Genomic DNA, 26691 nt, shown 5'->3' on the forward strand with positions numbered 1-26691 from the left:
GAATCAATTTATTTGTAACATGCATCTTAATTCAAAGTCAATTTAGAATTTACAAAATAATGCATGAAAAAATAAAAGTGATATTTACTATGAATGCCATCCTATATATGCCAGTCTTTCATAGTGCATAAAACAAATTTATACAATTTCAATCATTTGGTCATATGAGCAATTATTCTGGCTGGATGTTTATTTCTGTAAATCTACATATTTTTTTTTGTTTTTATGCTAATTGTAAACTATTCATATGCAGAATGTAATTACAACTAACAGTTATATTATAAATACCATGAGAAAGTGTGGGTTTACAGACATAAAACACCCAAGTGTTGATGAGTCAAGTATATTGAACAAGGGAAATTACAAGATAAAAATTGTGGAATTATATAATGTAAAGGAAGTAATGTTACTGTACTCGTCCAACATAGCGCCCAGTGTACTTGGCTATAAAAGCATGTGCTTTGGGGGTGCTCAGTCAAGCATCTCGATAATTTTTCCCAGATTGAGGGGAATGTTTCATCTCTTTGAGGAAAATAGAACTGCGAAATTAGTTGCGTCGTTATTAATTCTCACAGCACTTTTACAATGAAGAAACAGAAATGGTCAAATATGCACATTTTATTACAATATTAAATACAGTATTGTAAACAACTAAAGTTGATCATATCTGCAATAGGCCTGTGCTATGTAGAAGCACATCTGACTAACAGCTCAGACATACGAATATGGATTCAGGTCTGCAGAGTAATGCTCTGTTAGGTCTGCTATATCAGACATGCAGCAACATGCCTGTCGATTTTTGATGTGTACCATCAGAATTTACGAAATTATAAATTATTAGAAGCTGTTGGAACAGTCAAAATCAAAATGTCCAATATTGTTGAATGATTGTGTGCAAACTCGATACAAAGCAATTTCCCACATGTTCTGTCGTTCAACAACATCCTTTGACATGATAGGTCAAGTTTTTCATTTTCAGGCTTAAGATCATGCATGAAAACACTACAGAGAATTGGAGAGACACCCTGATGTACACCATACATTACTGAGAAGAAATGTAATGTGGCATTGCACCATTTACATAATTTTGTCTACAATACCAGTTGTCTAGCAGATGAAGAATTGATAAAGGAGCACTAGGGTCCAGTGGTTGACTATCAAACACTTTGGATGTATCAAAAAAAAGAAATGCATGCACTGCTACCCAGTCCATTGAATAATTGAAGAATACAATTTATAGAGATGCATGGACTGATTCTTCTTGAACCCAAACTGATTGTCGTAGTAATGCTTTTTATATCTTTTAAGCATAAAATGCTCCAAAACCTTAGAGATAACAGATGTGTGTGCTATAGGTTTGTAGTTTACTTGTGATATGTCCATTAATGATATTCATAATAGGAACTAACATTACTTTAGTTCAGTTATGCAGGATATGAAATAAAACATTGATGACACACAAAGTAAAAATCACTGATGACATATACAATGTCAGGAAAAAAAACACTTTCATCTAAACACAATCACTTGCGATATTTCATGGCAAAAACAACAACAGATTACACCAGAGTTAGTGCCATAAAAAAACCTTATTGTTTATTGCATGTGTAGGTGAAATACATTTCAATTGTCAGAATCGTGAAAGCTCTTTCAATACACGTTCTACTTTTTAACAAAGTTTTGTATTTATCAAACTATGACTATGCTATGCCGTAGAACTTAGGAAATGTTAAATATTGTCTACATAATGTTTTGATTTGTCCTTTGTCTCAATGGTGATTGTTTTCATTAATAAGCCTAAATGTGAAAGAAAAATCTAAGATGAAAAGAATTTTGGTGAACTAAAGATTTCACAATTCTAAATTCACGAAAATCTGTTAAATAATATGTGGTTACATTTTTATTAAATGTAAGATGCTAAAATATATAATTTAAAATGTGTTTAAATTTTAGTGTTCATTTGTATGTTTTATTATAGTTTTATTTTGTTGAAAAAAGTACGTTTAGCATTGCCGATTTTATTTTGGAACTTCACATTAAATGACTTTTTACTTAAGGTCATGGCAATATTCTGTTCTTCAGCTTTTGCTTGCAGGTATACTAGAAATAGAAGAGAGGATTGCAGAATCAATTTATTTGTAACATGCATCTTAATTCAAAGTCAATCATTATTTATAATGACATTAATTAGGGGAAATGTTATTCATGCCAAAAATAAGTAATGTGAACCAAAAGAATAGTTAGTAATTGAGAGTGAATAATAGGATGGTCTAGTATCAACAGAAATTAAATGACTTGTAAAATGGAAACATATGGTCAGAAATTAAACAGGTTAAGCTATTCATGCATTTTTTATATCCAAACTGAATTTCATTTGTCCAGGCTTATGTACAGAAATATTATAGTAGTATGGTCAAAAAGCAAGATTGCAGGCAGTCAACCATCTTTGATCTGATTGTGAAACTACATTGTACAAGTAACTGTCATGGACATGTATCCTAACATGTATAATTTGAAGAGAAAAAAAAAAAAAAAAACGATACATTTTGAAAAAAAACATGATTGGTGCCAGTTGGTCATTTTGGATTTGAACACGAAACGAATCACAATAGACATGCATCTCAACATGATTAATGTTTGTATCAAATTTCAATGAAAACTGACAAATCCTATCCAAGATACTACATTTTTCAAGAAACAAGATGGATGGTAGTTGGCCATCTTTGATCTGAAAGTATGTGTGAGGCTCATAATCGGTACTCTGTGCCACCGGAATGCGTGGACACATTTCCCCAAAAAGCATTGTGCGCCATCATTCTGCACCATCGAGAAAATTCATACTGTGCCCTATGATAGGTACAAAATTAAGTTACAGCAATGATTTTCAAGTCTGTTTATCAACGCAATCCAGATGGTGTTATGTAAATACTGTTATAACATTTGTAGGGGCATCGAAAAGTACAAAACTATTGGAAACAAACAAACAAATCATTCTGCGCTCTTCATTCGAGTACGAAATATTGCTGTTTTCAATGACTCAATCTAGGTCAATTGTTACACAGTTTAAATAATGTTTGAATTCTTGATCTATTAATTTTACAGTCCTTTATTTATAGAAATTGTCCCCTAATTGGGCTGTCATTCTGCGCCAGTGAAAAGCAATGCAATGTTGTTTTATATGACGCAATCTAGATCTACCAATATGTAGTTGAAATGATGTTTTACTTTCTTGTACTCAATCCACCAGGGCCACTTCTTTTGTATTTCAACATTCAGCTTTTATTAAGTTCCGATACCAACAAAATCCCTTGCACTAGTACTTTACAAAAACAGATGTGCTTATAGCTTCACACATATGACTGCAATTTGCATGGCTTCATACTTCCTAATATTTTGTTTTTATTATCTCACAATATTGTAGCCGCGCAATGAGTGCAACCCAACAGAATGAACAAAATTACAATTTTCTAGATACAGTAAATGTAATTGAACAGCAATTGCTTTGTCAGTTACTGAGTTGGTTTGTTAGGGAAGCTACAACAAAATTGTAGCTCCTTGGTTTGCTACAATAAACCACAATGTGGAAGGACTGTGAATAAACATTGCTTTGAAAATTTCCTGATGCATTCTGACTTCAAGTCACCAAAGTGACTAACCACTTAATATGTTATTATTTGCGTTCAAAAAATTATTTCTTGAGTCAAAATAACAATGAATGCCATGTAAGTTGGTTAAAATGCAGCACAACCTCACTAGTATCTGCAAAAATAAACAGCCAAAGTTTAATCTGTGTGTGTAAAAGTTTCAAAGACAATGCAATGTTTATCATTCAACACCACAGGCAATGTTGATTTTTGCTTTCACAGAATAACTGAACAATTCAAATAATAAACAGGAAAGGTTGAGATAAGGTGTATGGATCACACTAGTTGTGTTCACGTTACACGAAGTACGGGCTAAGATTTAAAGGGGAGCAAAGTTGTGGCTTTTGACACTCTGTACATGAAATTTGAGATCTATGAATGAATTCTGTCGATAAAAACAACTTGTATGCGCTGCAAAATGCCCTAAATATTGGGTATAAAACGGGCTGTGAAGCAGACGACAAACTCCCGCTTTATTTCTCATTTAGTTTTAACTCGTACAATATTTATTCACTTACTGTTTACTATAGCCAGAACGCTGTACTGTCTTCACTTTCAGTTTAGTTCTTCTGCCGATTTCTCGCAACCAACAACGTGATTTTTTATTTGGGATTTCGAGAAACATAACATGAATCGTTACGGCATTCATAACACAACACCTCGCCATGTTTCAACTTTTAAGTAGTCAGTTAACAAGGTCTTTCATAGTAGCATTTCTATGGGATTGGCGTACTAGCATGAATGGGTTCAATTACCAGTGTTCACTGATGACGTCATTTGACTGGCCCTCTAGAGGCGAAATGACACCAGGAAAAGCGGAAGTTTGTTGTCTGCTTCACAGCCCGTTTTATACCCGATATTTAGGGCATTTCGCAGCACATATAAGATATTTTTATCAACAGAATCCATTCATAGATCTCAGATTTCATGTACAGAGTGTCAAAAGCCACACCTCTGCTCCCCTTTAAGCTGATTTAGGCTTATCTAGCATATTTGCATTTCGGCTAGACCCAATTGCGTCCACGCACAGGGAGGGCCAGTCGTTAGCACGGGCTAAGGGCTGCCATTAGTTGGTGACCTTTGGTAAGCCGCTATTTACGAACGAAAAATGGATGACACGCGCGTGGTTCTATTTCTGCTGCTGGCATGTTTCGTTCTAATTTTGAAGCGACGTGCACAGGAACGCGAGAGAAGACGGACCACTTATTTGGATGCACATAAACAGTATACAACGGGCGTAACAGAATACAGCTTTTTATTAATGCATGTCGTAGACAGCGAACCAAATTTATTTTGTCCACGATTGGAGCTGCTGTACGCTCTACTACAGTGACCCGATTAGTGTGGAAGTGAGAGCGGAGTAATGACTGGTGGAATAGTGTCGTTATACGAACATGGGACAATTTTCACACCCAAAGGTCGCCGCAGAGCGCGCTTAGCCCTGGGCTAAGCGTTCGCGCATACTTCGTTAGCCCGTGCTAAGGTCTAGACCGCGTCTTAAATTCGGATCAGATTTAACCCGTACTTAGCATTCCTTAGCCCGTGCTAAGCGTTCACGCACGTTTTCTTAGCACAGGCTAAGGAATTTGACCTCTTAGCCCGTGCTAAGGAGCTGTGCGTGAACGCAACTATTTTTTTCCATACTTGCTTTTCGGAAAATGACAACTAATGCATATGCAGAAATTATTCTTTTTTTTGTTACTAAAATCATGCTATTTTCAAAAACGTTAGCGTTTGTTCATTGTTCTCAATGCATTTGTGCATTGTTATTCATATACCTCTATTCATTCGTCACATTTCACATAGTATAATTATTGTTCTGCAAAAATTAAATAAAAATACGCATGTACGTTTTTTTTTTCAACAGTTCACATGTAATCGACTGAGCTTATCTGAAAGTGTTTGGTACAAAGCCCCATTTAGACCTTTCAAATACTTTGTTTTCAAACCGAACCAATTTTACTACAGGAACAGAGCAGCCCATCATCACCTCACCTCACCGTTGCATGAATCATGATTTTTGATTGAGCAAACGGCTTTAGGCAAGAAAAAAAAAATGTTCTGCAATCACGCATTTTTAGCACCACAAATCACACAACGCTCAAACTATTGTGAAAATGGAATTATATCAGGGTCACCAAATCGTAAATAAGATAAACTGTACCACGCAAGAATGATTGGGCGAATGTGCATTTTTTCCCATACCACAGCCAGGATGAACCGAGACATTGTTTACAAAACACAACAATAAATTCATGGTATCTTAGAATTAGAATTAGCCATTGATAGCCCATAATAGAGTGTAAACATGTACGATGTGTTATCGGGCGCCAATTCTCTCTCAATGAGTGTTTACAAACACTTAGTGGTTAGTCGCCACCCCTACTTGTTTCACAGATTATTTATTTGTGTATAAATGATACCTGGTAGCACTTTTGAGCAATCGTGGTATTTTCATCTGCTGATTGTACCTAATTACAATTAGGCAATTACTTTAATATATTTGTTTCCAATAGCTTTATACTTTTCAATGCCCCTACAAATGTTATATAACAGTATTTCAGGTGAAAACATTCTGATAGCCATAACTTTTTTCTAGGAGTCTATGCTGGAGCCCAGAATGGGGCACAGTATGAATTTTCTTAATGGCACAGAATGAGGGACTCAGAATATGGCGCAACTAGGGGGCACACAATGCTTATTTTGGGAAATATGCAGGTGCATTCCGGTAGTGCAAAGTACCACTTTCGATCCCCACACATACATTTGTACCTCGAATATTAAACAAGCTGACATAATGTATGTGCCAAATATGAATGAAAATGGCCCATAAGCCTTGGAGATATAGTAGTATGATAAAAACACAAAATGGTTGGCCATCTTTGATCTGATCATCATAGACATGTATCCTATGTATGTACCAAATTTGAACAAAAACTAACATAGCATGCATAAGATACCACATTTTAAATAAAACAAAATGACTGCCAGTCAGCCATCTTGAATTGAATCAGTAAAAACCACTGCATGTGCACATGTCACAGATAAAGAGCTAGGCACATGCAAAGAATGAAGAGATTTGGTCCACAGTGTTCTGAAATATAACTCCGGATGGATGGACGGACAGAGACAGAATTATAAGTCCCTGTTTCAAACTAAGTTTGAAGTTATCCAAGGGTAAAGTTTGAACCAACATATACCACAGCAGGTATTGTCTCTAATGACTGATTGTGATTTCTGATGGATGTTCTCAGGGAGGGAGGGAGGGAGGGGGTATGCATTAATATGGTCATTTTAACGTCAAGTAGTATTCATTAAAATATTAATTAGCAAATGACAAACATGCAATGTGCAATTTTCTCAACTTACACCAAATCTGGGGGTTTACTAATACATTGTATATCTGACAACCCACACTTTCTCATTGTGTTTCTAATATAACAGGCTGTTTTAAAAAAACAAATGAATTATTATTCCATTATCAATTATTATAGACATTAACAATACCACTAATATTTAATAAATAATTTCCTTGATAATAGGAATAATTATTCAATGTTTCACTGTTCTAATAAACTCCTCAACCACCATATAAGTTAAGTTTGAAAACCTGCAATAAACTAACCTCTTAAAGCATCTACACGGTGTTTATCTAAAGGTAACCTATCCTTGGTATCTTTGTTTTTCCTCAGTCCAAGTCCACCAGAGATCCTCAGTTCTTGCTTTGTGAACAAGATGTCAATCAGCTCATTCAGAAGTGTACCTGAGAAAGAAGAAAGAAGTTACCTGTACATGAGAAATCACACAGAAATATGAAGGATGTGCATCTCTGTGTATAGGTACATATACTGCTTTATTCTGAAAAATGTTCAGAATTTTGCAAGTCACTAAAAATATTTTTGGGCTTATACAACACAGAGTTTCAGTAACTTTTCTTAAATTTTGTTTTCAGGAATGCTATAAAATGTTCAGATCATGAAAATTTCTTGCAGCAAAAATTATTATTCACATTTTAGTTTCAGTTGATTACTTCTGGCCCCATCCAGTGATTAATAATGTGAAAATATTGCAGTTTGAAATTTCTTCAGTTTTTGCTCTATGAGAAGCACGTCTATAATGTAATCCAAGCAAAATGTAACTATCGCAACCTTGCCCATTGAGAATCTAGATATTAAATAACAAATACGAATTTAGAATGAATACAAACTAGACTGATTATCAGACTAAGAATTAAATACTAAATTAGATGCTGGAATGCATTTTCTATCTGTAATAATACATTTACTATGTTAATCTCAAGTAAAGTTTACAGGTTATTGGTATGAAAAATGACTTACACTACATGATTAAAACAAGATATCCAGTTACTGCACTAAGTAACATTACATATCTTGGAGAGTATATTACTGACATCTGGTTCACATTATCATTGCAGATATTATTTATTCTCTGTACGTCACTATGCCCTCTAAGTTGATATAACACGTCACTGACACACAGAAATTGGCTGTAAAGCACCTAGTTGTGCTAGTACTTCATGGACGCGACAGACAATCATACATTGATAAAGTGATCTTGAAAAACATCTTACTATAGTTATGGAATTTGTAATTTGGTTAAAAATTAAATTCACATTTTATAAACAAAATATAAACAGATGTAAAAAGAAAAGTAATGAGGACAACAACATCACTGTTTGTAAGTCCCCTGCACAGTCACAGTTTTTTTTCTTATTAAAAGCCGACCTTGCGAGCAGTCAGCAAACTGACTCAATTTGATATTTCAAGATTCCATTTTCACAAAAAAAATCAGTCTTGTTAGAGGGCACAATGCTGGGATTTTTTTCTATCTTTAACAAATGTTTTATTTTAGCCAAATGTTCATGTATGTATCTTGAAAATCTGACATGCTAGTAACACTAAAATTGAACTTGGTTGATATTTTATAGTTATTGAGAAGATATTCAAGTTTGAAAATAACATAATTGTTTTACTGTAACCACACAAGAAGACAATTTTAGACTACATTTCGAAAAAATATCTTTGAAATTAAAAAAGCGAACCACACCAAAATTTAATTTGATACTGATTAATATGATATTAAAGTTTAAAGATGATTGGATAAGAATTACTGTAGAATACTTTATTTTCGCTGAAGGGATGATTCCGCGAAAGTAAAATGGAGCGAATATACTTTTTTCCCTATATTTCACATTAAACTCATCAAAAATCAGTGAAAATACATTCCATACAAAACGCCCGAAAAACTTTTTCAGCGAAAATTAATTCCAGCGAAAATAAAGTATTCCACAGTAGTGAAATTACTGTACCATCAGAAACAGAGTTAGCGATGAGAACAAGACTTACATTTTCCCTTGCATACTTTTCCCTTAATTGACATTACAGGCTATCCAAAAATTACATTAATCAAAATATATAAGAAACTGTTAAAATTGAGGTTTACCAAAGTAATCTTTAGACTTTAAAGCTGCCATTTCTGCTTTGAACAATGCTAATGTAGGCACTTTGACATCAGCGAATTGGTCTGGGTTTTCTTTCACGGTAACAAGAACTCTTTTCTGAAATGAGGTAAAAAGAAATGTCACGAAAAAATTTGGTAAACATTTGACAACAGTTTTACTCACTAAATAAAACTTGGTAACTGAAAGGAACATAAGGATTTCAGGAAATGAAGGTTTTATTGTAAATGTCTTATTTCATATCAGTGCCACGTATCAAATAGAAGTTTTAACATGTTTTCCTTTAGATAGTTTGAACAGAATTAAAATCTCCCACTACTGAACAATGCATTATGGGAAAAAACTTCCCATTGTATAATGGAAAACAAGTATAACACTAGAAATTGACTAGATTGAATGGAATATTGTAAAATTGTTTTTAACAAAATTAAAATTAGTATCAATAATAATATTGTCATCTCATGTCACCAAGCAAAATTTAAAGATATGAAGAAATGACTTCACCATAGAAACCAGTGTAAAAATGCTAATTTTTGCCATTTTCCAATGACATACTGAACTCTTTTATTGCATACATGTACATGTATTCCTTTTATTATTTTAAGTATCCTGACAACATGAACCCATAATAATGAAAGTACAGTATAAGACCATCACGACATAATGTATCATATTCTCTCTATTGAAAGCACATTTCAAAGTGCATGTACTTCAACTTTATGGTATTTATTGTATACTGGTTCATTAAAATATAAATTTTTTTTTTAGACACACCTCTGTCATTTATGTAAAAGCATTCACTATCGGTACAGTAAATCATGAGGTAGTGAAAAAAAAGAAATCAGCCAATAAATACATCAGTATGCATTAGTATGAATAATATTAGACCAGACAAGCCCAATAAACAATTAATGACATGGTCAAATGTTGTTTTCTGACTACTAGCCAGTCAAAAAACACACAAATCAACGTGATTTGAAAAAGTGGATTGAAAAAAAAAGTTAAAGCAATTATTATTTTGCAATTACAGTACTTAGTTATGTAAAGAATAATCTAGCAATTTTCAGTAAAATTTGAGTGAAGTGAAGTTTGAATACACCACAACCTCTATTACACAATAGTATTGAAAACTATATCTGACTTTAATAATAACATGCAGAAACCTACACAGGTAAAAAAATAAAATTAATGTGTTTGACTTTATATAATAATCTTTGTTCTTAATAAGCCTTATTATTTGAGAAACAATCCTTTTAATTTTATGTATTTTGCATTCAAACACATAGATTCAAGGTGGTTCTTGAAACAAAAACACAATATTTCTCAGTGCCAATTTTTTAAAATTTGAAGGAGAACACTGATAACGGTCTGTTCATTCTAATAAATTAAATTTCAATAACATTAACGTGACATTTGCATAAGAGTAGCATATATTTTTTTTAGTAACCGTGATATATGTAAGTACATAATCTTAATATTTTATTAGACAGACTAGTTGAAAATAATCTAAATTACCTATATTGTATACATTTTCATTTTTAAAAATTTAGCATGTGATTTAATGAGATATTTCAAGGTTATACTGCGATTAGGGAGCATCATTAGGATGTTTCTAGAATAAATGTACAGTTCTAATGTAAGCTAGAAGAACATTGTTGATGCACCAACAATTGTTATATATTACATTAGTAACACACAAGCTTATGTAAATGATGCTAATATGTCTTAAGTCAAAGTTGTATTTTAATGGTGCAGCATACAATGAATGCAATTGTTAATTTGATTGAATATGTGCTTCTGATAGAGTAAATATGTATACATGTACCTATTATAATACTTACATAGGATTCAGACTGATCACTAACTGCTGCTTGCAGACTGAATCTATTATGACTGCAAGACGATACATGCAATGGTTGTGGTTCAGGCAATGTTCTGTTCGCACTATTTCCAGCAGACAATGACATTGGTTCAAGATTTGTTCGGCCCACATTTTTCCTGATAAATAATGGCGTTGGTTCAGGCAATGTTCTGTTTGCACTTTTCCTGACAGACAATGACATTGGTTCAGGCAATGTTTTGTTTGCACTATTTCCAGCAGACAATGACATTGGTTCAGGCATTGTTCTGACCACATTTTTTCTGATAAATAATGGCGTTGGTTCAGGCAATGTTCTGTTTGCACTATTCCTGACAGACAATGACATTGGTTCAGGCAATGTTCTGCCCACATTTTTTCTGATAGAATATGGCGTTGATTCAGGCAATGTTCTGCCAATATCATCTCCAACTGATAATGGCGTTGGTTCAGGCAATGTTCTGTTTGCACTATTCCCGACAGAAATGGACAATGGGTCACGCAATGTTCTGTTTGCACTATTCCCGACAGACAATAGGGTTGTTTCAGGCAATGTTCTGCCCACATTTTTTCTGATAGAATATGGCGTTGATTTAGGCAATGTTCTGCCAATGTCATCTCCAACTGATAATGGCGTTGGTTCAGGCAATGTTCTGTTTGAACTGTTCCCGACAGACAATGACATTGGTTCAGGTAATGTTCTGCCAGTGTTATCCCTAACTGACAATGACATTGGTTCAGGCAATGTTCTGCCAGTGTTATCCCTAACTGATAATGGCGTTGGTTCAGGCAATGTTCTGCCAGTGTTATCCCTAACTGATAATGACGTTGGGTCAGGCAATGTTCTGCCAGTGTTATCCCTAACTGATAATGACGTTGGGTCAGGCAATGTTCTGCCAGTGTTATCCCTAACTGATAATGACGTTGGTTCAGGCAATGGTCTGCCAGTGTTATCCCTAACTAATAATGGCGTTGGTTCAGGCAATGTTCTGCCAGTGTTATCCCTAAATGACAATGGTGTTGGTTCAGGCAATGTTCTGCCAGTGTTATCCCTAACTGATAATGGCGTTGGTTCAGGCAATGTTCTGCCAGTGTTATCCCTAACTGACAATGGCGTTGGTTCAGGCAATGTTCTGCCAGTGTTATCCCTAACTGATAATGACGTTGGGTCAGGCAATATCCTGTTTGCATTATTCCTGACAGACAATGGAATTGAATGTTGCACAGGGTTACATTCTCTCTCAGTAGATAGGTATCCAGAATCTTGATTGTAATTCCTAACAGGTGTTGACGGCAGTTCACCTTCAGAGTCTGGGCTGGGCTGTGTGTGCCATTCCAAGATTCCGGTCAACTCTCGGAGGGTATTGATGTGTTGCCAAGTGATCCCAGTTACACTACCTGTATACAAAGCAAAGCATTGAAATGCAGTAGTCGAAACAAACAATGTATTGTGTGTGTGTTTATATATAAATTCGTTATAAAACCCATATCTAACAAGATGCAGTATTGTATTGCAACAAGGACATAGTTTTGTGACATGACATAAAATGCTATACATGTACAGCGGCCATCCAAGGTAAAATGTACCTAAGAAAATAGTCTTTTATAGATAGGTTGTCTTTATGTGGTGGTTGATTATTATGTGCATAAACTAGTCTACCAACAATATTTTTAAGTTGAAGGGGTAATTTGTAAACCAATATTTGAAGAAAGGAAATAAATACATTTGCTAAAATATCAAAACTAGTGTAAAACACATCTTCAATCATTTGGCCTTTATTACAAAGGTTCATTTGGTCAAACTGGTATTAAGAAGGTGGTCAGCTGGCACATTAGTTAGGAACCCTGTTCTACACAAGTCACTTTACATGTGAATTGCCCAAAGGTGCTCACTATTGGCAGTTGGTCTTTATATAAATGTGGTCACTGTACAGGTTTGACTGTACTGTGTGTTTACATTTACATCCTATTTCACCATGAATCCTGGAGGAGGGGTTCTTACCTGTTTTTCTCAATGCATTTTCTCTAATCAAGGCAGCATTCTCATCTCTGAGACGTTGGTTCTCCTCTTGCAAAGATACAAGTATGTTAGATGCAGCGTCATTGAGGATAATGTTCATTGAGTCTCCAACACTTTCTGATGCGGAGGAGGTGCCAGCATTGTGCAAATCATTAGATGTAGCACTGCTTGCCTCAGACTCTGTTGGATTAAAAAGCCCCTGTTCCGTAAATGACAACTGATGTGAAGTTTCTATACAAGGCTGATAAACATCAAGGTCAGGTTGTCGTCCTTGGAGATCTTCCTCATTGAAACTTAGCATTGGTGGAGAGGTTAGACCTCTAATACTATCCGATTGACAAGGACTAGGGAGATATTCCTCTTGCTTAATGAAAATTGGCAGAGGGGTTAGACCTCTGATATTATCAGATTCACCAGGACTTAGAGGAGAATCAGGCCGAGTACTACTACTGAATACTGTATGTTCTTGTGGGAGGTCTTGTTCTTGTTTAATGAAACTTGGTGGAAGGTTTGTATCCCTAATACAGACAGACTGAACATGGTTTGGACTTGTGCATGGAGATAATATCTGCTGACATTTCAACTCTACAGTTTTGTTTTTTCTGACAAACCCTCTTAACATAGCCATGTACATTATTTCTTGATCACTCAATTCCTGGGTGGGTATTTGTTGACTATCTTCCAGTTTCTCTTTTTCTTTCACAGCCACCGTCCTTTCAAGACCTGTTTTAATTTGTTTAGAACTTTCCTCTAACATTGCCTCTTGTTTTCTTTTTAAACCCTTGGTTACAGTTTGGTTGTTTTCATTAATGTTCTCCTGTATTGACTTCTGAGGTGCCCCTCTTTTTGTACATTTGTCTGCATCTCTCATATCTTTCTCACCTTCAGCTACAAGAATTTGTAGTCTTCTCAGCTTTGGTGTAGCTGCAACTAGTTTTTCATACTTTTCTTGTATATCAATACAAGTCTTCTTTCCTAAAAGATCAGTAATATTGATTAGATACATAGTACCGGTACATGTACAGTCCAGGCTGGTTTATCGGCTAGCTTTACCTATTTATAGAAACCTGTAATCCTTAAAGCGAATATCATTGTTATCAATAATTACAACTTAGTTTTAGTAGTATTTACCCATGTTACTAATACTTGTATAAGACACATTTAGACAGACTAATCTGCATAACCTAGATACAAGTATAAGGCTAAACCACCTTAAAGCATGGTAGTCATTGCGCTGCGCATGTGCGAGATATATGGGTCTCATATAAACAAAGATGGCGACTTTGACTATTGCGCAGATCAACGAGTACGAACTGAGACGTTTCCAAGCTTTAATTAGGCAATTTTCATGCGATTGGAAGGCATCGAAGGAGTCACCGTCGATAATCAGTGCAAGTCGCGCCCAGGTCAAACCTCATACTTGTGATTTCCATTTGAAGAACGCATTGGATTGTGGGAAAATCAATGTTTATCAACACAAATGCACAGCGCGACGACCACCGCGCTTTAAGCCAGCTTAGAGCTAGTTAAATGTTGAGATACACATGGACTGTACTTTACTGTATTTGTACAATTGTGAATTGGGCTGTTTTTTGTTGTTGTCAGACATAAAAAAATAACAGTATGATTCATTTCAGGTGTTAGCAGCATACATGTACACACAGCTGCCTCATATTTTACAATAATTTGCTTTATATAATAACAATGTATAATAACAATGTAAAAAAGGATACAACAATATGATGCATAAAAATAAATTTCCATCATTGTAAATTAGGGCAAAACAAGTCAATGAAAATGACATAGTCCTTGTTGTTATTAGGGATCTCTTATGAGCTAAACACTAGACATGCCGAAGAAATATGGCCCTGAAATAGCATTCATTAAACCAAAAAGGTCAGGCATTTTGAATCTAATCTAATATGCACAGTTAGATTTGGTTCTGGAATGGCAGGAATGCATGCACTTTTAACTTCCAACCATCTTGATTTTGATCATTAAATGTGCATATATGTAACATGATGTACTAGTATGATGTATGTAATAAGTTTAAAAATACATGATATGGCATGTTAGAGATATACATGTAGCTCTAGAACAGCATGCATTAAACAAAATGGCTGTCAATAGGCCATTTCAATCTGATCTGGAACAAGATAGCAAAGATTCACTATGATGCGTAGACATACCAAGTTCAAATGAAATAGTTCACGACTGAAATCCGGTTTAGAAATGGCAGAAATGCTTGGTTTTGATAATATTTTTGTACAAAAATGGTGGCCAGTTTGCCATCTTAAATTTCTGTATGTAACAAAGTAAAATTAACCAAGATACAAAAATAAAATGCATACAAAAAAATCTCCATTTAATTGTACCAAAATTCACATGATGTGTCTTATTTATATACATTGTACGTATGATATTATTAGTATTTCAAAGCTACTATTAATCATACTTCGATAGAAACAAAGTCTTCCTGTGGTTTGTAGTTTCATGGTAGTACATATGCCAATAATACTACAATTTCAGATTGCCGAAACCCCTAAAAAATGGTGACCAATAACAATTTTGAATGTAAGACGCACCACTTTAGCATTCAGTTTTGAACACCAAAATATATCAACATTGCCAGCAATGTTGCTGATTGGTTTTCTAAGTGCATCTCCAGATCGTTACACGATTAGAACTGGTTAGTTCAAACCATTTCTACGACAGCGTGCCATTCGGCTAATTGCGCTCATTTACGAGATATGACATGAACCAAACACAACTGTGTCCTAACATTTCATACTGTGTCAGTACATACATTTTGTTTAGATAACTTTGCCATTTATCATATACAAATTTATATTATTGAATGAAATAAATTGAAAGGCAATTGCATCGCGTTCTTCTATTTATATTCAACATGTCCGAGTCTGACTGTTAGTTTGATGTCTACTTTTGAGGTTGGTTTGACAAAACTTGTTTTTAATCACGTAATGATCTCCAGGCACACATAGCAAATCTCTCAGTAACTTAGCTGGCAATATTACTGTTTTGGTGCTCGAAACAATATGGCGGTGACAGTAAACCATGGCGCGGGTGCCAAGAAGCAAAGATTTTAGTATGCATATTGACTTCATGGTGACACATTCAGCCAAAGTATTCTGGAAATCACTGTCTTTGATAATCAGAATGCATGAAGTAATGTATTGTTTCTCTTGTAAACAATCATGAATATTCATAGAATATGATTCAGATGTTAGGTTACTAGTTAAGAAAGGAAACGAGATTTGAAGGTCAGTTGCGATTACAGTAATACATTTTTAGAATTCCAGTGAAATATCATAAAATTGAATCATATATTCTCCACTTTGACCTTATCTTTCTTATTTTTTTGATGCATGTATCTGTTTTTATGTGCGCAAACCGAAATTTGTCAACAACACAAATACAAAAGAACATTACAATGCAAGTTCTCTTGCACAACTCACACATTCGTAGAACCTTCTAGTAAAATTAATAGATATAGGGTTAATGCCGATCATAAAATAACAAAGTACAACGTCGTATATAATTGACATGAATACATGGCTACTACTTACGAGCTGAATGGAAAACTACAAAGCCTTCACGTTCCTCTTGCGACTCGCTCTCACGACCACTGTCATTTAGTGCCTTCGTTTGGAAGACACACTTTATCTTCATTCCCAACGACACTTCATTTGGGCTGCATGGAAACTCGATTGTTCTTTTTATGAATAAAGTATCATCGATCGGAAAGAAAAGGAGTAAAAACGCGGCCATTCTGAACAGTGTACTGAGTTAAAATACGAAATACGCGGGATCCACCATCGACAAAATTTGCCCTCGACCTGTGTCAAGGGTCAAAATTTGTCGTAAAACATTTTAACAGGGTCATCTACAAACAGTCGTAGTATTTGATTTGTTGACTTTTTAATACATGCAAAATTAAATATGTTTCTGAGCTATTTACTTAGTAAGATTAATCTTATCTAGCCTACTTTATGAACATTATTTTATATTCTATTTTACGTCATATTTTCACTTATTGTCGGCAAACGTCGTTATTCACCCTTTAACGGCAGTGACTTACCCTGGGGATCCCGAGCCACAGGGGCCTGACGTCTATGCCTCGGGCATTATCCCTGGTAATGTAATGTAATGCAAGCATATATAGCTAAATTTAAAGGGCGGTGGTGTCGGTGTTCGATATGGGATATAATAGCGACGTAAACAGTGCGTGTAAATTTGTGCTTTTGTTGTAATTTCTTGTGTCAAACGGGTCATTCCAGTTTTTGTCCACCCCCCCCCCCCTACGGATGGGTTAAATCCGAGGGGTCATATTTCTACAAAAAGTATGGATGGTCCAATTCCGAGAGGTGTCATTTTTTGACTATTTTTTTTTCTATATCCACACCCCTACAGATGATTTAATTCCGAGGGGGGTCATATTTTTGATATTTTTTTTTCATATCATGCACACTCCCCATAGATGATGTGAATCCATGCGGTCGTAATTTTTAAGCTTCCAAGGCGTAGGTTTGTAAAAAAAAAATTGTCAGCCAAGAGACCTGGGAGGAGGGTGTACGCCCTTTTAAAATGCATGCAGTCATACGTGGCTGTACCCCTGCTTGCAAACTGTTTTAATCTAATATTAAAATCTATTATTCTACGACTGTGCCAATCAAGCCCACACAAACATATCAGTCACAACTTAGAATGAAGAATAAACCAATGTGTTGGGGCAAATAATTCATGTGTATACTTGATACATTCATTTAAAAGAGTCTGACTTACTTGTACATTTCAGTTGTTCTCAAATTTCATTGGCATCCATGAACTGGAATAGTTCACATTATAAATTAAAATAAACTCAACTCGACATGTGGCTATTACATCGAACATTACAACACTTGTATACATTTTATTTATAATATTTGAAATCTCTGCATTTTACTGGCTGGCATAATTAGAAAGCTTCGCATTCATTCCCTTTATTCTAACTCTAGGCTTGCACGGCAATTCACATTTATTGTCAAGTCCATGAATGACTGGGAAATTACAAGAATCACAAAAATTTCCAATGGAAAATTAAATAAATTTGCCTTAGTCAAAAGCTTGGAAACTAGTCTATAATAGTTGGCAGAAGAACATTTGTTTTATTTGCCTGAGCCTTGGAATGAAAGACGTACATAATATAAAATATGATTTTGTGAATATACATCATGCATGGTCTCAGATAATGTTTAGAAAGTTTAATGTTCCGCGTAGACCAAATATAATCACGCAAAGTATAAATTCAAAATGTTTTAATACATTGGTGAGAGGTCGCATGCACTTAGAAAAAAAGCCGAGGTCAAAATTTGGTACAACATACGCTGCAACAACTGAGTGATCAGCAACATCATTTTGGGGTGCAATTGAATTCAAGTACTTCTTTGCAAAACTTGCTGTGCTGCGATGCTGACATCAAGTGTATCTTGACCGAAGTTTGGCACGTTACCTTAGCAACCCCTTTTGTTCTTGCCTTGTGTGTCGTTCTAGTCAAATTGTTATGATATCCGCAACTTGTACACAACTCTGTACTGGCTTTTCTAATTACACAATTTTGTTTACAATATTGTACCGGCTCTGAATATTTCAACATTGTAATTGCTTTCATAATAATTATGCAAACTCAAGTTATTTTTACTATTGTTAGGGTACTGACCCAGGGGTATTGGGTCTGTGAGTATCTCAATATTACCAACTCTATAATGTTGCATTCGTAATAATTTCGCAAACTTACACATGTGCGCATTTAAATCATTGAAAAAGATAGTAGTCAGGTGTCTACCGAATGTCGGGAAAATATTTTAAATACTTCATCGATGTTCCTATTGTGAATTATTTTATTCGAAATGAAGTGAATATGCAATTTAAACCATACAATAACATACCATATCATGCGCAATGTTTAAATTTTACTATAATATAATAAACTCTTGGCAGCGCACTTTGATTACATTATTCATGTACATTTCAACTGATCACCACATGTTTGAATTACATGCGACGATGGGCAATGACCTCCAGAGTTCATGCACTGACATTTAAAGCAAGAGAGTTGTCATCTACGCATGCGTCCATAGTGTGTCTACCCATGCCTACCCTTAGCTGAAGTTGACAATACATAAATACATACATTATGTATTATTTGGTTAACTTGTGTCTTTTGTCACACCAAAATGTTTCAATATTTCAGGGCAAAAGTATTGAGGACTGTTCACAATTATAATTATCAAACTTTTGACATATCATATGAAGATTTAGGTTTTAAAGTTGTATTATGTTTTAATTTTTATTGAAAATTGATCATTTCCTCTTTTCAGAAATATGTTTTACTATACAGCATACATTATAAGGCCTGAAACCAGTTGGTTTGAGTTTTCAACAACTTAGGGAGTCTCAATTCAACATTGTAAATAAACTACTAGTATGAACTTTTGTACTGCTGGCAGGTTCTACTGTTATCACAATACTTTTTCGCTTAGTTTCACTGTGTTATAACATTTCTTTTCATTAGTTTACGCTTTTAATGTGCAGCCAGACTCCACAGGCCAATGTTGGTAAGTTACTCACTGTTGCATCATGGGATTTAAGTTGTTTTCCTATAAACTTAAATAACTTGGCCATTTTTCAGGCAAAACCCATAGATGTTGTCCTGGATTTTGTTTTTGGATTTAGTTAAGGGGGTCAAATTAACCTATTTACAAAGGGCTTTCAACTAAATATAAAACATAATATATACAACTTTAAATTAATGTTTTTGTGACATTAAATCCAAAGCAGTAAACCTGTGTATTCAAGTTTTACCAATAGTCATTAGACCTTGCTTGCTTTTATGTATAAAGCAAATTATGAGCAATAAAAAAATGTTATTATATAACACTCTACATGTATATATGTACTCTAGATGTATATTTTTGTATTTACACTCAGCGCCATATTGCTTCATACATATGATTTGTGAATCAGTCCGCAAATTACCTGGCCATTCAGTTGAACGTACTTCTACATTGCAATTACTAGAGACATATCACAATAAAAAAAAATCAACACCAATGACAAAAGTCATTCAACTAATTTTCGGACCGATTTACAAATCAGGTGCACAAAACAATGTGGGACACAAACATCCCTCTTGGTGACGTCATCATATTATGACATCACTCTAGTTGTGCAGACCCCCCCCCCCCAAAAAAAATCATTGACTCCTTCCAACTGCACTGCTCTTCGCAACATACCATCTCAATTTACCAATTTCTTTTTTATAATTAGAAGACCCAAGTAGGCCAGTCACACTGCAAGTCACACTGCTTTTTTCCCGAGGGGTTCTGTTTTTGTGTGTATCCGAGGGGTATAATTTTTTCACACACCCATCCGTATACGCCAAATCAGTAGTTTCCAGGGGGTGTGTTAACAAAAATCCGACACCTGAATGGTGGATTTGAATTCATAGGGTGTCATAACCTTAATATCCATCCGTAGGGGGGGGGGATGTGGATAAAAACTGGAATGACCCAACGCTTTTGATCCCTTATGTGACCGTGTGTGAGTGTATATTGAATATTAATTATATGCAAATCGTGATTTGCCCAGAATCTGACAAGGTATATACCACTTGAAATCGTGGGGAGGCTGAAAGATTTGTTGAAAAAATGTAAACCAGACATGGAGACAAATTGCATACAAAGTTTTGCAGGGAACAAATATTGGCACATTCAATGAAAATAATCAAAGGAAGTCCCTAAGGGATGACGTCAAAAGATCGATGTAAGATAAAAAAACTTAATTCCTTTAGTTTTTTCCCCTACCCCCACTGAAACTTAATTGATAAATATTGATCATGGCGTCAGACTTAGCCCAGAGACTCGGCTGTGATACTTTGCATAGCTGCCCGTTATCACCGCCCAGTGAAACAAGCTGGATCTAGCAACAGGGAGTTGGACAAACTATAGTATTTTAATAAATTATTAAATAATAAATTGTTATATAACTTTTCTTTTAGTCCCCCCTACTGGTATCGATTTCATGTAATCACTGATCCTTGTTTATACCACTCTTTCCTTTATCACAACTTTGTTACGCGCTAATGTTATATGCAAATTTTAACGCGCGATGTAGACACGCCCTATTATAGTCAAATATCCCAAGGGTTGAAACGCGCCAGGACTGGTGTTACATCATACTTCTTGGCTTGTTCACTGATGAAACACAGTAAATGTTGATAATGCTAGGTCTATTGGTGCTTAAATAATAAAAGTCTATGATTGGAAAAAGCGCAAGTGATTTTTCATTCACTAAAAAGGAACAGGCTAAAACATTAAGTGTGAAAACATTAAAGCTTGATGCAGATGAAGTACAAGTCGATCCCCAGTCATTATTTCAAAGACTTGTTTCCATTGCAAGGGGAATTGTATCAACAGACGAGTTGTCCAGTTTTTCACCTATGAGCTGTGTACTCATCCACCAGCATTGTTTGCCTCTGATGGGCTGATGCGGGAAGCAAACAAGCCAGCTTTAGCCAAAACAGTCTGGAAATGTGTTGGTCCCATTACTAGTGACATGTTCATTGAGGTTAAGTGTGTTATTGATGGAGGTTCACTTTTACAAACAAACAAGCAGTTTTAATGTCATGCTTTAGTGTTTGACCAAGATGATGCTTCAAAAGACGACATTGTGGAGTCAGGAGAAAAAGCGTTGGTCCTTTTATATGGTGTCGGATGAAACATTGGATTCACTCAGAATGGGAAAATTCTTTCAGAAAGTTGCTACAAGCGTTACGTGTGTAGGGTCTGAGAATATTCCACCAACATCTGCAGCTGTAGGTTACAATAGTCAACGGGTATACCACCAGGTTCTGATGTGGAAAGGGCAAACTCATGTTAATTCAGAAGAATGAGGCTGGAGAGTGAAGAAGGGAAAATTGCTTGCTATTCAAACTGACAAGCCTCCTGCATCTGATAAATTACTAAAAGTTATCAGATGTGAATGTATAGCAGACTGTCGAACGACACGTTTCACATGTAGAAAACATGGACAAGAATACTCCCCCCATGTGTGATGAATGTAGAGGTGTAAGCTGTAGAAATTCACCCAATCTGGATCTTGATGATGATCAACTATAATATTATAAACTTAGAATTATACTGACATGATTTGATGACTGGCTAACCAACCAACCTATTTTCATACCAAACAGAATGAAGGTATGACAAAATACAAGTCTGATCATGGTGAGTTTGTAACTGTCTCATTTTACCACAAACTTTGACATATTTATTGATATAATCAATACCTCACAAGTCTTGACAATCACTCTCTTGATATTACCACATCAAACCTTGATATGGGCCCCCTTCTTTATGTGATCATTGCCACATTCCACATACCTGTAACTGTGAAATGCTCTTCATATATATTACGATTGTATCTTTATATGATACAATCACATATACTTTGATAAACATGATTCATTTGTATGTTTTTATGCAGATGTATAATTTATGGGAGGTGCGAGTTATGGAGACCGACTGCAGCAAAGTATCATATTGATTTGGCGAATGATGGATCTAAATATGCCCCAAATATTTCTGAAATTTTGTTTTTTAATAATGAAAATATATATGAACAATAATCGCAGAGTTTTCTATATTGTGTAGAATTTATACTGATAAAATGCCAATGAAACAAGACTAATACAAGACCCTGTATAATTCTGAAAATATCACCACTTGGTGACGCTGTACATTCATATAGAGGACGCTATTTGCTTCACCATGCAAAAAAAATGTTTGGCTGACTAAATATGATAAGTGTGGTAAGTGTGATAAATATGTGGATATAGTGACCATTATTATCCAATATGCATTTGTATATGTACGTCTTACTGCATCAATAAAATGACTTAATATTTTCATTATATGGGCAATATCAATACCTGAAAAAATCAACTTTCCCTTTGTCCGATTTTGGTAGACTTTTGATATGTTGTTTATAGATGTCCATTGTTGCTAAGTCTGCAAAGAAACTTTCTGTTGCAATTTTGTCCAGGTTGACCTAAAAATCAAATTAGATTGACTGGACTACTAGTTTTTAAAAGACATCAGCTTCACAAGGTCGACTGACCTCTGACGTCAGCAATAACGTCATCATGTATATGACGTCATCATGCATGTTGCAGTGATCTGTTACAAATGCAGATTTATATTTCATGTATTGTTTTTTAAAAATATTGTAGCTATACAGTAATACATTTCAATGGTAATTAGAGGTTATTGCATGGTTGGATATCTGCGGTACTAAGGTAAAATCAGTGCTAAAAAAACAATAAATCTTCAACATGGTCTAACAAAATTTGCCCAACGGTTTAGGTCTTGGGTTTTTTTTGGTCATTTCCAATGACCTTAGCCAACGTTTGAAACAATATTCGCTAATGTATTATTTTATTCCGGGTCAAACCCTAAATCCACTGGACTATGTTCGTAATCGCTAGCTTGATTTTATTCAAAACCTCACAAATCTCGCATTTTCTGGTGATATCCGACGATTTCATGAGCGAAAATGGCTAGCAGCCAGAATCAAGGGGGATTCGCACAGAATTCTGGGTAAATCAAGTGCGCATACTCATTTCCAGCCAATCAGGCATGCCGTAACAGCGAGTATTTGTAAACAATATAATAAGCATCACCGACAGGATTTCAAGTATCGCGAGCAAAACGAAAGTGACGTGGCTGTTTGTCTAAATGATTGCAGGCCCGCAGTGCTTGTATGGTTTCATAGTGCAGTTTTAATCTGAATATATTTTTATATTTCAGTGTTATTATTCATACCAAATTCTGACAATGCCATACAAATCGGGAAACTTGTTGCAAGAAAAAAATATTACAGTAAATTGTATTGAATATCTTTCAAAATTAGAAAAGCAGAAGTTGGAAAAACAAGAAAATGTGATATGTGATGACAAACAGGTGAATATTATGATACTTGTTAATAGTTTAATTGTTCCTCAATTTATTTAATTTTAATTAACAATTGCAGTTATTTTTATTCCATGTTTGTCAGAACTTCCGTTTTTTACTTACATCAGGGTGTTAGTAAAGATTGCGGAAAAGATCGCCCACAGATGACAACTAACATGACTCAACATATGTGCAGTTTAATGGACACCAATGTTACCTCATTTGATTGTGATGTCATCAAACACAAAATAACAGAACTGGTTAACAACATATAGTGGAGGTTTGTTAATTTATGACAATTTGACTTGGGCTATCGTAATACATGGAAGGATGATGTCAAGGAAATTACCACAACTTATTGGTTACCCATCACACATAGAAAATCTTCTGTATTTGACTCGTGTTCCTGTCTTTGCAACATTGAAATCTGTGCTGGAAATTACGAGGAAGAGTACACATCTTTATTTGAATTCAAAGGTGATATAATTGGTGCGGGTAGTGCAGCAATGTCGTTCAGTAATGATCATGTGTCGGCATACCACGAACCGTACTATGGTGGGGCCAGTGAAAATGATGTCAAATACAGCAGTTCAGTAAGGAGTGCCAATTGCCAGTTTTTCACCATAACACAGAAGACAATGTGTGTAAATTGCACAAAACACAGGGATAGTTTGAGAAAGCTTGTGTCAATGAAGGAGAAGTCGCGAATTAAATTCAACTGACAGGACTACACACAACAGTAAAGTGAACTATCGATATTTGAACAGACCTCATTGAAAGAACCCAAAATATACAATCTGAAAATGAAAAATTGCGTGTTCAGTTACGTCGATATGAACGTGAAGAAGAAATAGAACGGATTGGAGTTCATTTGGACAAGTCAGCTACTAAGGACTTATGTGATTAAAAGCATATCTTTGATAAACATAAAGCAAAAATTGTTTTTTCATTACCTACAAAACCATTGAAATAAAACTTATTTTGACCATGTTTTATTGATTCTGTTCAATGGTATAGAGAAACAAGTGAAAATGCTTAAAATTGGCTAAATTATATGCAAATTAGGTAGTTAATATGTGCAGGTTTTAACCAAAAACTAATCATCCCAGAGCATTTATGTACCAATTTTGAAATTTTGCAGCATGCTATTACAACAACAATGTCTACTCGATACTTTCAAAATATTATAAGCATTTTCATCAACCATTTTCACACAATTGGTGTTAAAATTGATCACATTCTTCATTATTGCCAATAAATTATATATTGTCACAATGTGGCATAATCCAAGAACTACCATAGCATTGAGGCATAGCATATGGTTTATTTGGGATTTTGTTACATGTCTATTGTTATTATTCGATCGGATTTTCCAAAATGTGCATATCTACGATGCTATATTCACCATATATAAAAGATTGATAAACATATATATGAAAGTCCAGCATTGGATTCACTGCTCAGACTTAGGTGAACCAAGCAAACACCGATTTCTTTTTTGTACTTTTTTATTCTTTGAAAAATTAAATTGAATACACCTTATGAACAGAAAAATGTATTTCAGAGACAGCAAATTTTTGGTATTTTAAATGATTGTAATATTTCAAATGGTTATAATACAATTATTCAAATAAATGAAGGAAAAACAGTTTGTGACATAAACCATTGCGAAAATTAAGGAAAGGTCCATTGTCAACTGGTGATGCGATTTCAACTCGAGCCAAGTAGTTCCAGTTGCAGCTTCGCTCGTCACTGTCTGAAACGCTATATAAACGTGCTACACTGTGTTGCCGTCTGTCATAGACTATAAAATATAATAATATAACATCAGCAATTGATCTATAATATTCCATATTTGAAAATTGACATATAATACTGATACATATAATGCTGTGTTTACCAATGCCTCAAAACTGTTTTATTCAGTATTTGTCCTTTATATTTAGTAACTTTCAGCCGAGCCAATCTTGAATATTTACTTGTTTACATATTCATATTGTTTACTGCTGTATAATAAAACATTTGTATCTCACCTAGTTGACGCTGCTTATCTTTCGACATCCATGTGAGGAAACTTGTTTTTTGATATGATTCAGGGCAATATTAATCTCACTTGGTAAACCTATATCATATAAATAAAATATAATAATCATTCACTCTGATATCATTCATGCATACATGTATTTATTGTATTACATATTTTACATAATATTTCCATTTCCATGCCCACAAATTTCTGAATGATCTCATGGTGCAACTGTGTTATAACCATTTTCTATTTGCTGCCCCACATCTTTGAAAGAAAAATACAGTGAATATGTAACCTTAAGTTGGTAATGGGCATAGCCACTATTGTTGCTGGGAACCAGATAACTTGAAACGAACAAGAAGACGTAATTGTAATGTTTACATGTATGTGGCCTTTATCATCCACAACTAATAAATCATATATACATGTAAATGTTAATTTATCACTAATAATTTTCAGTCGATGGTTCACAGACAGTTTGCGAGAAGACATATCTGTACAGCTATCTGAACTCTTATGGTATGCTCCAGTGCAGAGACTTTGTAAACAAAGTCACCAAGGCAGCCAGCCTCTTCATATTGAAGACACCGAGAATAACAAAATACATGGACGAATTAATCAAATTAGGAAAAAGAGCATTTAAAACAAATGT

The 26691-nt window shown here is 34.8% G+C and overlaps 1 protein-coding gene across 1 annotated transcript; it reads right to left on the reverse strand.

Annotated features, from left to right (window-relative positions):
• Nucleotides 1-603: 603 nt before the first annotated feature.
• Nucleotides 604-16866, reverse strand: LOC102807301 (uncharacterized). Its single transcript, XM_078006943.2, has 6 exons — nt 16589-16866; nt 12984-13976; nt 10965-12379; nt 9108-9222; nt 7270-7407; nt 604-2100 (listed from the first exon to the last, which is right to left on the reverse strand). Exons 1-6 carry the CDS (start codon nt 16788-16790, stop codon nt 1973-1975), a joined length of 2991 nt encoding a protein of 996 aa, XP_077863069.1. The 5' UTR covers nt 16791-16866; the 3' UTR covers nt 604-1972.
• Nucleotides 16867-26691: the final 9825 nt, after the last annotated feature.

This window comes from Saccoglossus kowalevskii, chromosome 9 (genome assembly GCF_978046115.1).
Source record: "Saccoglossus kowalevskii chromosome 9, keSacKowa6.1, whole genome shotgun sequence".
In the NCBI taxonomy this organism is placed as follows: Eukaryota; Metazoa; Hemichordata; class Enteropneusta; family Harrimaniidae; genus Saccoglossus; species Saccoglossus kowalevskii.